Here is a 13,452-nt window from a genome sequence, read left to right as displayed (position 1 = left end):
ATCAAGTGTTCTTTTCCTTTTAAAAAATTTAGCTAATGCTCTTCATGCCACCAACAACCTGCAAATTATTCCAGACTTCAGCCTCAAGGATTCCCGAGACCAAACTGTGCTGGGCCTGGCATTATGGACTGGTAAGGTGGTGCCAGAGGCTGCAGACAGACATACGCCAGACGGTGGGCGCTAGAGGAAGGGAGGTGGAAGGGTTGGAGCTAATCATTTGTTGTAGGACAGCCTTTCTGTTTGGGTTCAGCCCGTAATATCCAGTGGAGAACTGCTGGCTTTGCAAAGTTGAGAGGGTGTTTGTTGTAGTAAGAGGTTGATGAAGTGGGAGAAGCTGAGCCCACGTTAATCGGGGCGTGTCTCTTTCCCAGGCATGCACACGATCGCAGCCCAGCTGCTGGGCTCTGGGGCTTGCATCAACGACACCATGTCGGACGGGCAGACCTTGCTGCACATGGCCATGCAGCGGCAGGACAGCAAGAGCGCGCTCTTTCTCCTGGAGCACCAGGCGGACATAAACGTCAGGTGGGCTGGAACAGCACTCCGCCACAGCACCAGGTCACGTTTAGTTGAGATGGTTCATAGCCTTGCTTGTAGAAGAGTTTTGTTCCTTGTTAAAGGGAGAGAAACAATGACTTTGAAAAAGTACCAATACAGTGTTGTAATTAAATGTAATCATAGACTCAGAAGGAGAATTGTGTGCTTTGCTCTTATTTGAACCTTTTGAGACCAGGGCACAATATTGCACAAATCTCATTAAAAAGGACAGTCCAAAATCAATTGTTTAAGTAGGAATTTCAGTTATAACAAAGAACATTCCAACAGATGAGCTATCAAAAGGCTTGAGGGGCGAAAATACACAGTTAAATTTTTATTATTTTTGTTTTTTCAAAGGAATTTATCTTTATCTCCAATGTCAGCTGACCCAGAATGACTGAGTGGGTGAAAGTGTTTTGTCAAGTGGGTAGTTGGGGTGACATTTTATTCAGATGCTGTTGAAAGCAGCTGTATGCCTGTAAGAGTTCAGCATGCTGGGATGTTTGGCAGTTATCTTCTCTGTGCAATAGGATAGCCTGGCTGTATTTTTTAAAAAGACAGGAGGGACAGATGCTATGGACAGCTTAACTTTCTCTGAAAGAATATTAATGAATGTGGGTGAAGTGTGTTTAAGGGATACAGTGGACTCTGGCCTCTAGGATGCCCAGAAGGGCACCCTTTATCATTTGGCCCCAGATACAAACATTGGTTTTGGTGTCCATGTCCCAGCAGGACTCAGGATGGGGAGACGGCTCTTCAGCTGGCCATCAGAAATCAGCTTCCCCTTGTCGTGGATGCCATATGCACCCGAGGAGCTGACATGTCTGTGCCAGATGAGAAGGGGAACCCCCCGCTGTGGCTTGCGCTGGCAGATAATCTGGAGGACATCGCATCCACTCTGGTGAGACAGGCTCAACTTCAGCTCCGTTTACACGTGGGGATATTGTGTGTCAGAGGTGGATTTGGGGCCTCCATAGCAATCATAAGGAGCATGAGATCTACCAAGTGACAGATTGGGTCAAGGGCAAGCAGTCCAAAGTCATGTTAAAGAAGCTTGCGGTTCAACGTAGCCTTGGCCAACACCTTTTCGTAGGGTGTCTTTATCAAGAAAACTACCAAGAAGCAAGAGAGCCGAGGCATTTCCTCAGGGGTCTGCCCCAGAGGTGGCTTAACTGGCTGTGGGATGTCCTCACTGTCACCACAGTGATAAGTTCTCAAGTCTCAGGTTTGTCCCCCTTATTCAGAAGACAGGCTCCAAAAGTGGAGGTAGCCCCAGAAGCTCTTTTAGTTTTGTGAAGGGCCTGAAATGTGACATAAAGGCATTTTACACCTGTGGATTTTACCCAACTGTTCTTGAGATTACCTGCTGTTTACAGGTGTGTGTTACTGGGGGCTCATGGGTGTGTGTATGCAGGCATTTGTGTGTGTTTTCTGTCCCTTCTAGGACACAGCTCTAGAGGGCACTAATCAAACATATCTTCCTTTTATTTCTCAAACCCCTCCCGCAGAACCTAGTGCAAAAACTTGCACCGAGCAGATTTTAATCAGTGTTTGTAAAACTAATGAATGGTACAGATTAAACTAAATATCAGTTAACTATCAGCTGTATCTCGCCTGAAAACTGGGTCTAATGATGTGTGTAGGGCTCACAGATGGTAATAAACGTGTTTACCTTTGCTTGGCAGTGCTTGTGAGTGACCTGTGTTTCCCTGCAGGTCAGACATGGCTGTGACGCCACGTGCTGGGGCCCAGGACCTAGTGGGTGCCTTCAGACACTGCTGCACAGAGCCATTGATGGAAACAACGAGTCCATCGCCTGCTTTCTTATTCGCAGGTCTGAGAGGCCTGAGTATCCCTTCAGATCTTACTCAGCTTATTGCAAACTGGCTCTTTTCTCATTTACTCCAACTATAGTCTTGACCTGCCTGTAGCTAGCTTGACCTTTGTAATGAAGGCTAGAGAGGGTCATTGTTCTGTCAGATGAAGTCAGCCAGGGAGAGGGGCTTATGTGCCCAGATCAAAGAGTCTAAAAGCTAAGCCAGCTTCCTGCTTTGGGAGCCGTATAGGTCCCTGTAGTCACGTCAGACCAGTTCACACAGTGAGACCAGGAGGCTGGGGTGGAGGAGACCGAATGGCCTCTGCAGGACTCCACCGAGTTGCCTGAGTCGTGCCAGCCTCCACGGCCTCAGAGTGCAGGAGGTGTGGGAGGTGAGGTTGTTCAGGAAAGCTTTAGAGCAGTAATTCTCAAACTTTAAATGCATGCAGATCCCCCGGGGGAGTTTTTAAGAGTTCTGATACCCAGGTTGCCCCCAGGAGCAATTGCCAAAGAATCTATGGGAGGGAGGGGATTCCCTGGCAGTCCAGTGGTTAGGACTCTGCGCTTCCAGTGCAGGGGCCCGGGTTCCATCCCTCGTCGGGAACTAAGATCCTGCAAGATACGTGGCGTGGCCAAAAAAAAAAAAAGAAAAAAATCTATGGGAGCAGGACACACACACCAGTATTTGAGGCCAGGGACCAAGGACTGCAGTCCCTGGTGGTGGCAGCCTTTCTGTTGGGTTGGATAAGGCTGCTGCTTTACACCTGTTAGCATGCCTTCAGGCTCGGTGGAAGCATGCCTTCCTTTTGCTTCCCCTTCCTTTCAGTGGCTGCGATGTGAACAGTCCCAGACAACCTGGTGCTAATGGAGAAGGAGAGGAAGAGGCCAGGGATGGGCAGACCCCCTTGCATTTGGCAGCCTCCTGGGGGCTGGAAGAGACGATACAGTGTCTTCTGGAGTTTGGTGCCAATGTAAACGCACAGGTAAGGAGAGTGTCTCTTTTCCAGGGAGATGGATGGTAACCCCAGAATCAGGGAAATCTCCTCTTATGGCCAGGGACCTTGCAGAGTCTCTGGTCTCGGGCCTCTGCTTTTCCATGACTGGGCCTAAGGGACGGACACACGAAGTGACGGTCTCTTGGGTCATGTAGCCTGTCTAGTAGTTTTAATGATTTCAGGTTAAGACTTTTCTTCTCTTTGCCTTTGTCCTTTCTACAAAGTGAGGAAGGTTCGTTCAATCAACTTTTCTTTGCCTCCTGTCCACATTAGTTACAGATTTCCATTGAGAATTTGTTCCTGTCCCAAGCTGAGTACTGTGTTTAGGAAAATGTTCCAGTAGCTCAATAGGGCATCCCTGAGTTACGTTCCTTGATGCTTCTCAACGTTCTAGCCTGTAAAGATTTGTGTGCAGTGGACTTCCCTGGCAGTCCAGTAGTTAAGGTTCTTCTAATACAGGGGACGGGTTCGATCCCTGGTTGGGGAACTAAGATCCCACGTGCCGCACGGTGCGGCCAAAACCAGAAAAGATTTATCTGGCCCTGCAGCCACATAAGTAGTGGTTTAACTTAGAGGTGAGGGTGACTGCAGCTTTTTTTTTAAAAAATAAATTTATTTATTTTATTTATTTATATTTGGCTGCGTTGGGTCTTCATTGCTGCACGTGGGCTTTCTCTAGTTGCGGCGAGCGGGGGCTACTCTTCGTTGCGGCGTGCGGGCTTCTCGTGGTGGCTTCTCTTGTTGCAGAGCATGGGCTCTAGGTGCGTGGGCTTCAGTAGTTGTGGCACACGGGCTCAGTAGTTGTGGCTCGCGGGCTCTAGAGCACAGGCTCAGTAGTTGTAGCACACGGGCTTAGTTGCTCCGCGGCATGTGGGATCTTCCCGGACCAGGGCTCGAACCTGTGTGCCCTGCATTGGCAGGTGGATTCCCAACCACTTCACCACCAGGAAAGCCCATACCGCAGCTTTTCTAAACCAAACGTGTTTGTGCCCCTGCTCACTGGAGCGTGGAGGTAACGGGGAGTGGCTGTCAGTCATCTCTGTGTTTGGCCTCTTGAAAAGTTGATTTCAAATACAGAGTGGCAGTATTGATTCTCAGAACTGAATTCTGTTTACAGGTTACTCCCCTTCATATTTTTCCTGGGTTTTATCTTTGCTTGGACATTGAAATCTGTGCCTTGTCCCCACAGGATGCAGAAGGAAGAACGCCTGTCCATGTGGCCATCAGCAACCAACACGGCGTCATCATTCAGCTGCTGATTTCCCACCCTGACATCCACCTGAATGTCCGAGACAGGCAGGGCCTGACCCCCTTTGCCTGTGCCATGACCTACAAGAACAACAAGGCGGCCGAGGCCATCCTGAAACGAGAGTCCGGGGCTGCTGAGCAGGTGAGTGACCGGCCCCCAACATTCTCCACGGCGCCCCAAGCACTAAACATGTGCCACCAACTAAACAGCGCTCTTCTAGTTACAGACATTGTACTCCCCTCTCTTAAACGTCGGCCGTTCCGATGCCCTGTCAGTGCTGGACGGAACGTGCCTGCTGTGCCCCGCATGCCAGCCACCTGCTGGTGCCGCGTGTAGAAGGGAGCTGGCGGAGGCTGGGCCCAGTGACAGGGGTTCCGTGCTGGTACAACTGAGGGCGTTCTTCGCTTTTGCTGGGTGGCTTCCTTGCCCTAGTAATGAATGTCTTAAAAGGGTTAAACGGAACTTGAGCGTTTGGTGTCACGTTGGGTCTTAGAGGAGCTGTCGGCGTCAGCTCAGCGGGCTCAGGTGTCCTTGTTCTGGACGGCGGGCTGCTGACCCGCAGCGTCACACTGGGCGGGAGGGGCCAGAGGCAGCTGATGTAAGGCGGGGGCTGGGATGGGCTTGCGAAGTCAGTTCTCAGACCCTTGAATCTCCATCCAGCACTTTATTTGTCTGTTTACGCCAAGATTTATGAGTAGCCATTTATGAAGGTAAATTGGAAACTTGGGACCTGAACAAAAGCGCTAACGTGGGTGGAGACTTTTGCTTTGTATTTCAGGCTTCCGTACATCCCTTTTCTTCAGCATTTGCCTCAGTGTGACTGATCGAGTAGGTGTTGACCTCACCCTTGCTCACATGGGGTAAAATGGTCATGAATGGAGATAGTCATTTCACATTTCCTCCCCATCTAGCCTGAAACCGGTGCTGTTGATCGAAGTCCTTGGCAGATATGTTGCTGTGTGTGTGTGTGTGTGTGTGTGTGTGTGTGTGAGAGAGACGGAATGTGGTGTGTGTGTAGCATGTGTGTCTCCCTCACTTCCTCCTGAGCCCTCACATTGATATGGCAGCTCTGGTAGCTGTAGTGTCCTGTGTGGTTTGATGTGAGTGAGCTTTTGTCTGCTTTACATCAATGGTGCCAAGTTTATGACATACTGTTGGCGGCCTCCCCCAACATGTATTATTATCCTGTAGCTCAGTGAAGGAGGAGACTTTCTGGAAATTTCTGAAGGTTTGTTTGGCTGCTCAAGGGTCAGGCTGGCATTGCAGCTGTGGTTTTTAGAATGCTGCATGCTTATTTTAGCCAAAGCAGGAAACCCCCAAAGCCAATGTCCACCATTGCCTTTCCCCATGCATCCCGGAATTCTAGTGCTTTCCTTTCCCTGTCCTTCAGGTTGTCTCTTTCTTGGCCTTTCAAGTCCACTCCTGCTGCAGGAGGATGCCGGGGCAGCTTGGGTTAGCTCCGTTTTTCTGAGCACGCACATGTGGTCACACGCATAAATACGCAGTGTGGGTCTATGGTGGGGCGTGGGGTGTAGGGCGACATTTAGTGTTGGTTCTTGGGAGGGAGCTTCTGGAACTGGAGGACTACACCGTGGCCTCTCCAGTGGTCAGTGCAGCTCGCAGGTGGTCAGGAGGCCCTCTTGCGGGGGGAGCCCACTAATATTTTGGCTCCCACTCGTTGCCTCAGGTGGATAACAAAGGCCGGAACTTCCTGCACGTGGCGGTCCAGAACTCCGATATCGAAAGCGTGCTGTTCCTGATCAGTGTCCAGGCTCACGTGAATTCCAGAGTCCAGGATGCTTCCAAGTTGACCCCTTTGCACCTTGCTGTCCAAGCGGGCTCAGAGATTATTGTCCGCAATCTGGTAAGTGTCGCTGAGACATTATCGCATGAAACGTGTGGACAAAGCATGTTGTAGCGTGTGTGCGCACTCTCTCATCACAGGTGTTTTGCCAGGTATTGTGAAAGGCCAGCAGGAATTTGGGGAGGTAGCCGGTACACTAAGGAAAGCAGGTGTGTCTGTGGGCAGCGTGTCCTGACTGCCCGGTGGGCGGGCAGATGCTGGAGTGAGGCCGCGAGGGAAGGCGGCGTGTGGGTGGCGGCAGCAGGGTGGGAGCATCAAGGGGAGGGAGGTCACTTCTGTCGTCTGCCTGCTCTGTGTCAGGCGCTCAGCTGGTGCTTTCCAGAGAGCGCGCCCGCGCTCTCCCTCCCCCTCCCCCTCCCTCCTCCCCCCCCCACTCTTTTTTTTTCATGAGTGTTTTTTTTTTTTTTTTTTTAAAGAAATTCACGTTCTTTTATTTATTTATTTATGACTGTGTTGAGTCTTCGTTCCTGTGCGAGGGCTTTCTCTAGTTGCGGCAAGTGGGGACCACTCTTCATCGTGGTGCGCGGGCCTCTCACCGCCGCGGCCTCTCTTGTTGCGGAGCACAGGCTCCAGACGCGCAGGCTCAGTAATTGTGGCTCACGGGCCCAGTTGCTCCGTGGCATGTGGGATCTTCCCAGACCAGGGCTCAAACCCGTGTCCCCTGCATTGGCAGGCAGATTCGATTCTCAACCACTGCGCCACCAGGGAAGCCCTTCATGAGTTTTTATATCTTTTTTTGAGGTATAGTTGACAAACAACATTAAGTTAGCTTCAGGTATACAACATTGATTCGGTATTTGTATATTTTGCAAAATGATCACCACGAGTCTCGTTAACATCTGTCACCATATGTAGTTACAGCAAATTTTTTTCCTATGATGAGGATTTTTAAATTTACTCTCTTAGCAACTCTCAAATATACACTACAGTTTATTCCCTGTAGTCACCACGCTGTGCATCACACCCCCATGACTTACTTATTTTGTAACTGGAAGTTTGTGCCTTTTGACCACCTTCACCCATTTTGCCCAGACCTCACCCCTGCCTCTGGCAACCACTAGTCTATTCTCTGAATCTGTGAGCTTGGGGTTTTTTGTTTTTTGTTTTTAATTATTTATTTATTTATTTTTGGCTGTGTTGGGTCTTCGTTTCTGTGGGAGGGCTTCTCTCCAGTTGCGGCAAGCGGGGGCAACTCCTCATCGCGGTGCGCGGGCCTCTCACTATCGTGGCCTCTCCTGTTGCGGAGCACAGGCTCCAGACGCGCAGGCTCAGCAGTTGTGGCTCACGGACCCAGTTGCTCCGCGGCATGTGGGATCCTCCCAGACCAGGGCTCGAACCCGTGTCCTCTGCATTGGGAGGCGGATGGATTCTCAACCACTGCGCCACCAGGGAAGCCCCCTTGGGGGTTTTTTGTTGTCTGTTTTATAAACTCCATGTGTGAGGTCATACAGTATTTGTCTTTCTCTTTCTGACTTATTTCACTTAGCATAATGCCCTCAAGGTCCAGCCATGTTGCTGCAAAAGATTCCATTCCTTTTTACGGCTGAATAGTATTTATTGTATATACATAACACAGCTCTTTATCCATCCCTACGTCACAGATACTTAGGTTGCTTCCATATCTTGGCTGCTGAAAATAATGCTGCAAGTAAACATGGGTGCATATATCTTTTTGAATTAGTGGGGGGTTTTTTGGGAAAAATACCCAGAAGTGGAGTTATTAGATCATATGATAGATCTATTTTGAATTTTTTGAGGAACCTTCATACTTTTTTCCTTAGTGGCTGCACCAGTTTACATTCCCACCAACAATGCATGAGGCTTCCCTTTGCTCCACGTCCTTGCCAACACTTGTTACTGATAATAACCGTTCTAACAGGTGTGAGGTGATATTTCATGGGCTTTTTAAAAATGTTTATTTATTTATTTATTTGTTTATTTTTGGCTGCGTCGGGTCTTAGTTGCGGCATGTGGGATCTTCCTTGTGGCATGTGGGATCTTTTTTTTTTTTTTTCGGTTGCAGCATGTGTACTTCTTAGTTGCAACATGCATGCGGGATCTAGTTCCCAGACCAGGGGTCGAACCGGGCCCCCTGCATTGGGAGCTCGGAGTCTTACCCACTGGACCACCAGGGAAGTCTCTCTTATTGTGGTTTTGATTTACATTTCCCTGATGATTAGTAATGTTGAGCATCTTTTCATGTACCTGTTGGCCATCTGTATGTCTTCTGTGGAAAAATATGTATTCAGATCCTTTGCCCATTTTTAATTGGATTGTTTTTCCTTTGCTGTGCAGAAGCTTTTTAGTTTGTAGTCCCAGTTTTTTATTTTTGTTTTTGTTGCATTTGCTTTTGGTGTCAGATCTAAAAAACTATCACCAGTACTGATGTCAGGGAGGTTACTGCATCTTACTTCTCAAAACTACTCAGAGGGATGTAGGAAATGTTTTACATTTTACAAAGGAGAAAATTTAATCTCAAAGAATTTTCTTCCCTCAAGAATATCAGTGGACTTCCCCGGTGGCACAGTGGTCAAGAATCCGCCAGCCATTGCAGGGGACATGGGTTCGATCCCTGGTCCGGGAAGATCCAACATGCTGCAGAGCAACTAAGCCCGTGTGGCACAACTACTGAGCCTGTGCTCTAGAGCCCGCGAGCCACAACTACTGAAGCCTGCCTGCTACAATTACTGAAGCCTGTGCACCTAGAGCCCGTGCTCCGCAACAAGAGAAGCCACTGCAATGAGAAGCCCCCACTTGCTGCAACTAGAGAAAGCCCACATGCAGCAATGAATGAATGAATGAATGAATAGATAGATAAATAAATAAATAAGAAAGAAAGAAGGGAGGGAGGAAGAAGGGAAGGAGGGAGGAAAGAAAGAAGGAAGGAAGGAGGAAGGGAAGGAGGGAGGGAGGGAGGAAGGACCAAAGGAAGGAAGGAAGGGAGGGAGGGAGGAAGGAAGGAAGGAAAATCAACTAGTTAGTAGTATAGCTGGGATTTTGGCCATTTCTCTTTGACCCCAAAGCCTGTCTTTTCCAGGACAACTTAATGCCACCCAGGCAGGGGAAGGGTCTGAGCAAAGATGTGGAGACTGGAAAGTGCATGTGGTGTTTCAAGTGGCAAAGTTTGGTTGAAATTTGAGCAGAGAGTAGAAGGAGATGTGGCTGGTGAGGCAGGTAGAAACCAGGTCATGGGGTCTCATATCTCAAACCAAGAACTATGAGCAGCCTTTATCCTTTCAGTAGTAGAGTGTTTGAGCTGAGAGCATGGTCCAGAGCCAAGACCAGGGCTCCATGTCACCTGGCTGGCTTACAACGCCGGCACTTGCTGGTGCCTCCCATCGGAACTGACCACTGGAGCACTTGACCAGCCCTGCCATTTTGGTGCCCTGCCATTTTTGTTTTTGAAGAATTCTTTTTAGGAAAATCCTTATGACTTGACATGTGTTGGAGCTGAGAGAGCATCTGCCTTGGGGGTGGGGTGTGAGGGTGTGGGGGCAGTGTCGGCCGAGAAGAGGCCTAGGGGAGGCAGCCGCAGGGAAGGATGGAGTGGAGAGTGATGAGGAGGTGGGCCTGACGGATGCCAGGCGCAGGCTGGATGTGGGGGGCAGCGGAGGAGGCAGAGGTGAATAGGGAGGTGCGCCCCGTGTGTGTCAGTCTGCCTGCCACGCTGGGAACCTAGGCGTTTTGAGGGTCATGGCCCCTTCCTCAGGGTTGTGCCTCTGTCTCACTAAGGCTTGATCTTGCAGGTGATCAGAGTCCCTAGAAACAGGTGATCTTCCAAACAATGGCCACGTAGTCCTCTGTCTATGAATCGGTATAGCTTAATGTGGGAACCTGTTCACACTGAAACAGTGCCTTTCTCCAAACCTCTCCCCCTGCTCTCAGTGAACCAGCCTTGGGGTTAGCGATGACCCTAGCACAGCACTCACGGCCACGAATACCCCTCTGTGACATGTCCTATTTGGACCTATGAGTGATTTGACCAGGCACCCAGAGGTCTTGGGGGGCTGGGACTTGGAAGTCAGGGTCAGAACCAGAGAAGCTGATCACTGCCTAGATTTTCCCAGAGGCCGAGTGCCTGCACACACAGACAAAGGAACCAAGGGTGGCCGCAGACCTCAGGAGAGGCAAATTGGGCTTTGACTGCAAAGTAGAGATTCTGTTCTGTTAACAGCAGCTGTCTTTGAAACTTTGTTAGAAAGTCGATGATGAATGAACTTCAGATACTAAATGAATATGTAAGACAATATTTAAAGGACCTTCCTGCCTTTGATTCTGTAATTCTTTGCGTTGCTTTCTTTCTTTTAAAAAAAATAATTTAAAAAAGGACATTTTTATTGTGGATAAACTTGAAGCATGTAAGGATATAAAGCAGTTAGTAACTCCCTTTCACTCCTGACTCTGCCCTGAGTTTGGCGTGTATGCTTTTAAACACCTTCACAGTTTGTGTATGTTTGTGTGTGTGTCTATACATTTCTCTGTCTCTGTCTCACCAAATGGAATCACACTATCTTCCTGTCTTCTAACGTGCCTTTTTCAATTTAAATTTTATTTTTTTCTTTTTCTTTTTTCTTTTTTTGATGGGTAAGCAGTGGATATACTTAGGGAGAAGCACACTCCCCAGAGTGGGGGCCGTCTCAGAAGGCGGGAGGCCTAACTTGCCTTTTTTTTAAACTTACTATAGCATAGATATCCCTTCATGTTAAACCATACATTTTTAACATCTTAGTGGCTACCAGTTCTATTGTTTGTATATATTATAATTCCTGTAACTAACTCTTTCCTGCAGTCTGGTTTTACTGTTACACGCAGTGGACATCCTTATATAGTGCACTGCAGTCCTGTGTAGTTTTATATACTGAAGTCTTAGAATTTCTGTGTCCTAGGGGATGGCTTTTTAAACATTTTGATAACTGCCAGTTTGCCCTTGGGATAGGTTTTGCTGGCCTGTGCCTCACCAGGAGTTTGCTCCCAGCTTTGCCGGCAGGGCAGACTCTGTGGATGCCAGAAGATAGGCAGGCTTGGTCCCTTACACAGGACCTTGGTTGGTTGTGGTAGAACGGCTGCTCATGTAATCAACTTCAACAGCTTCTTGCAGGAGCCAAAGTGAATGAATTAACCAAGCACCGCCAGACCGCCCTCCATCTTGCTGCCCAGCAGGACCTGCCCACCATTTGCTCAGTCCTCTTGGAGAATGGAGTGGACTTTGCCGCTGTGGATGAGAACGGAAATAACGGTAACTTCCAGTCCTTGCCCGTGTGCAGTGCTGAGCGCCTCGAGCAGTCCCTCCCTTCTGGGGTTGGAGGGGCACTGCCCCCCCCCGGGTCTGCTCCCCATCCTGGAGGCTGGCTCTTACAGGGGCAGGGCTGTGCCAGGAAATGCTCTCGGCCGGGCATGCACCCTGCTCCTGACCAGGGCCTGAGCGGCCTCCTGACGTGAGTGGTAACCCTAGAAGCCTAAATGGCTTCTTGTGAAACCACTGAGTCTCATCTCTGGATAACGGCAGAGGCAGAAAGTGAATCTTAGGAGGTTGCGTTTAGGACTCATTCTTGGGGGTGGTGAAGCGTGGAAAGGATGGTTCTGTGAGCGGACGGTGGCTGCTCTGGCCGAGTCCCATTTAGAGGGAGGCTCGTGAGGGTGAGGAAGAGCCGAGATCTTCTCTCCGTGCTTCTGGGCTCGCGCTGTAAGAGGGTCTCCTCCCCAGCTCTTCATCTCGCTGTCATGCATGGCCGGCTCAACAACATCCGGGTCCTCCTGACAGAGTGCACCGTGGACGCTGAAGCCTTTAATCTGCGGTGAGTGTGTGGGGTTCAGAGCAGAGGCCCGAGCTCCGCGTCCTCTGGCCTGCCCCTCCGAGCTGGTGGTCTCGGGCCCCTTGTATTAGCCCCAGGGGCATGCTGCAGAACTGTCCACTAGGGCACTTGACCAGCCTTTAGTACCCCGGAAGTTTTCTTTCTGAAAATACTTTTTAGGAAAATTTTTTGGTTTTTTAAATAAATTTATTTATTTATTTATTTATTTACTTTGGCTGTGTTGGGTCTTAAGTTTCTGTGCGAGGGCTTTCTCCAGTTGTGGCGAGCGGGGGCCACTCTTCATCGCGGTGCGCGGGCCTCTCACTGTCGCGGCCTCTCCCGTTGCGGAGCACAGGCTCCAGACGCGCAGGCTCAGTAGTTGTGGCTCACAGGCTTAGTTGCTCCACAGCATGTGGGATCTTCCCGGACCAGGGCTCAAACCCGTGTCCCCTGCATTGGCTGGCGGATTCTTAACCACTGCGCCACCAGGGAAGCCCAGGAAAACTTTTATGATTATTGTGTCCTTTAGATTTATCCAGCATCACAGAGTTCTGAAAATCCCATTTCTCTTGTGCATGATGGCTGTGGCAGATATATCCCTAACTTTTCCAACTTGTTTTATCAGAGGCCAGTCGCCACTGCACATTTTGGGACAATATGGCAAGGAGAACGCGGCAGCCATCTTTGATCTCTTCTTAGAGTGCATGCCTGAGTATCCTCTGGATAAACCAGATGCAGAAGGAAACACAGGTATGTAATAAGGTTTTTGTCTGTCCTGTCTCACTGGTGTTCCTTGCTTCCTAGAAAAACAAGAGCCCATGCCGAAAAACAAGGCACCCATGCCGTTACTTAAGGACATTCAGCCCAGTGGGCTGGGCTCTGTGAGAACCTGTCACAGATTCCTGACTTGGAATTTGGCAGTGTCTGATTTTAGGCACAGGCACATCTGAAGTGGGTCTAGTGCTCCAAAGCCATACCCATGTCCAGACAGGCCTGCCCACCTGTTTTTATTGCCCTCATCTACCTCGTATCCAGTCAACTAGATCCCTACCCAAGCTTCCAAATCCCAAGAGAGAGAGGAAATATAGCCACCTCACAGGTGCTTCAGAAGGAGGAAATGTGCTACAGTGCGTATTTATGTGCTTTGAAAAAGCGGCACGTTACATACAGATGAGGGCTGATGTCTAATTGAGGGGTTT

At 49.4% G+C, this 13,452-nt stretch overlaps 1 protein-coding gene across 2 annotated transcripts in view; it reads left to right on the top strand.

Annotated features, from left to right (window-relative positions):
* The window catches only part of ANKFY1 (ankyrin repeat and FYVE domain containing 1), an 80,437-nt gene that overhangs the window by 58,961 nt on the left and 8,024 nt on the right, over positions 1–13,452 (top strand). For both annotated transcript variants that reach the window (XM_059908818.1, XM_059908819.1), the window contains exons 13-22: positions 33–131; positions 372–525; positions 1,270–1,438; positions 2,253–2,371; positions 3,180–3,336; positions 4,538–4,738; positions 6,285–6,461; positions 11,550–11,697; positions 12,166–12,256; positions 12,879–13,003. In XM_059908818.1, coding sequence (XP_059764801.1) covers positions 33–131; positions 372–525; positions 1,270–1,438; positions 2,253–2,371; positions 3,180–3,336; positions 4,538–4,738; positions 6,285–6,461; positions 11,550–11,697; positions 12,166–12,256; positions 12,879–13,003 — 1,440 coding nt within the window. The remainder of the gene's footprint in view (positions 1–32; positions 132–371; positions 526–1,269; positions 1,439–2,252; positions 2,372–3,179; positions 3,337–4,537; positions 4,739–6,284; positions 6,462–11,549; positions 11,698–12,165; positions 12,257–12,878; positions 13,004–13,452) is intronic.

This window comes from Balaenoptera ricei, chromosome 20 (genome assembly GCF_028023285.1).
Source record: "Balaenoptera ricei isolate mBalRic1 chromosome 20, mBalRic1.hap2, whole genome shotgun sequence".
Lineage (NCBI taxonomy): Eukaryota > Metazoa > Chordata > Mammalia > Artiodactyla > Balaenopteridae > Balaenoptera > Balaenoptera ricei.
Note: the sequence above shows the minus strand (reverse complement) of the source record. Positions and strands in the feature narration are given on the sequence as shown.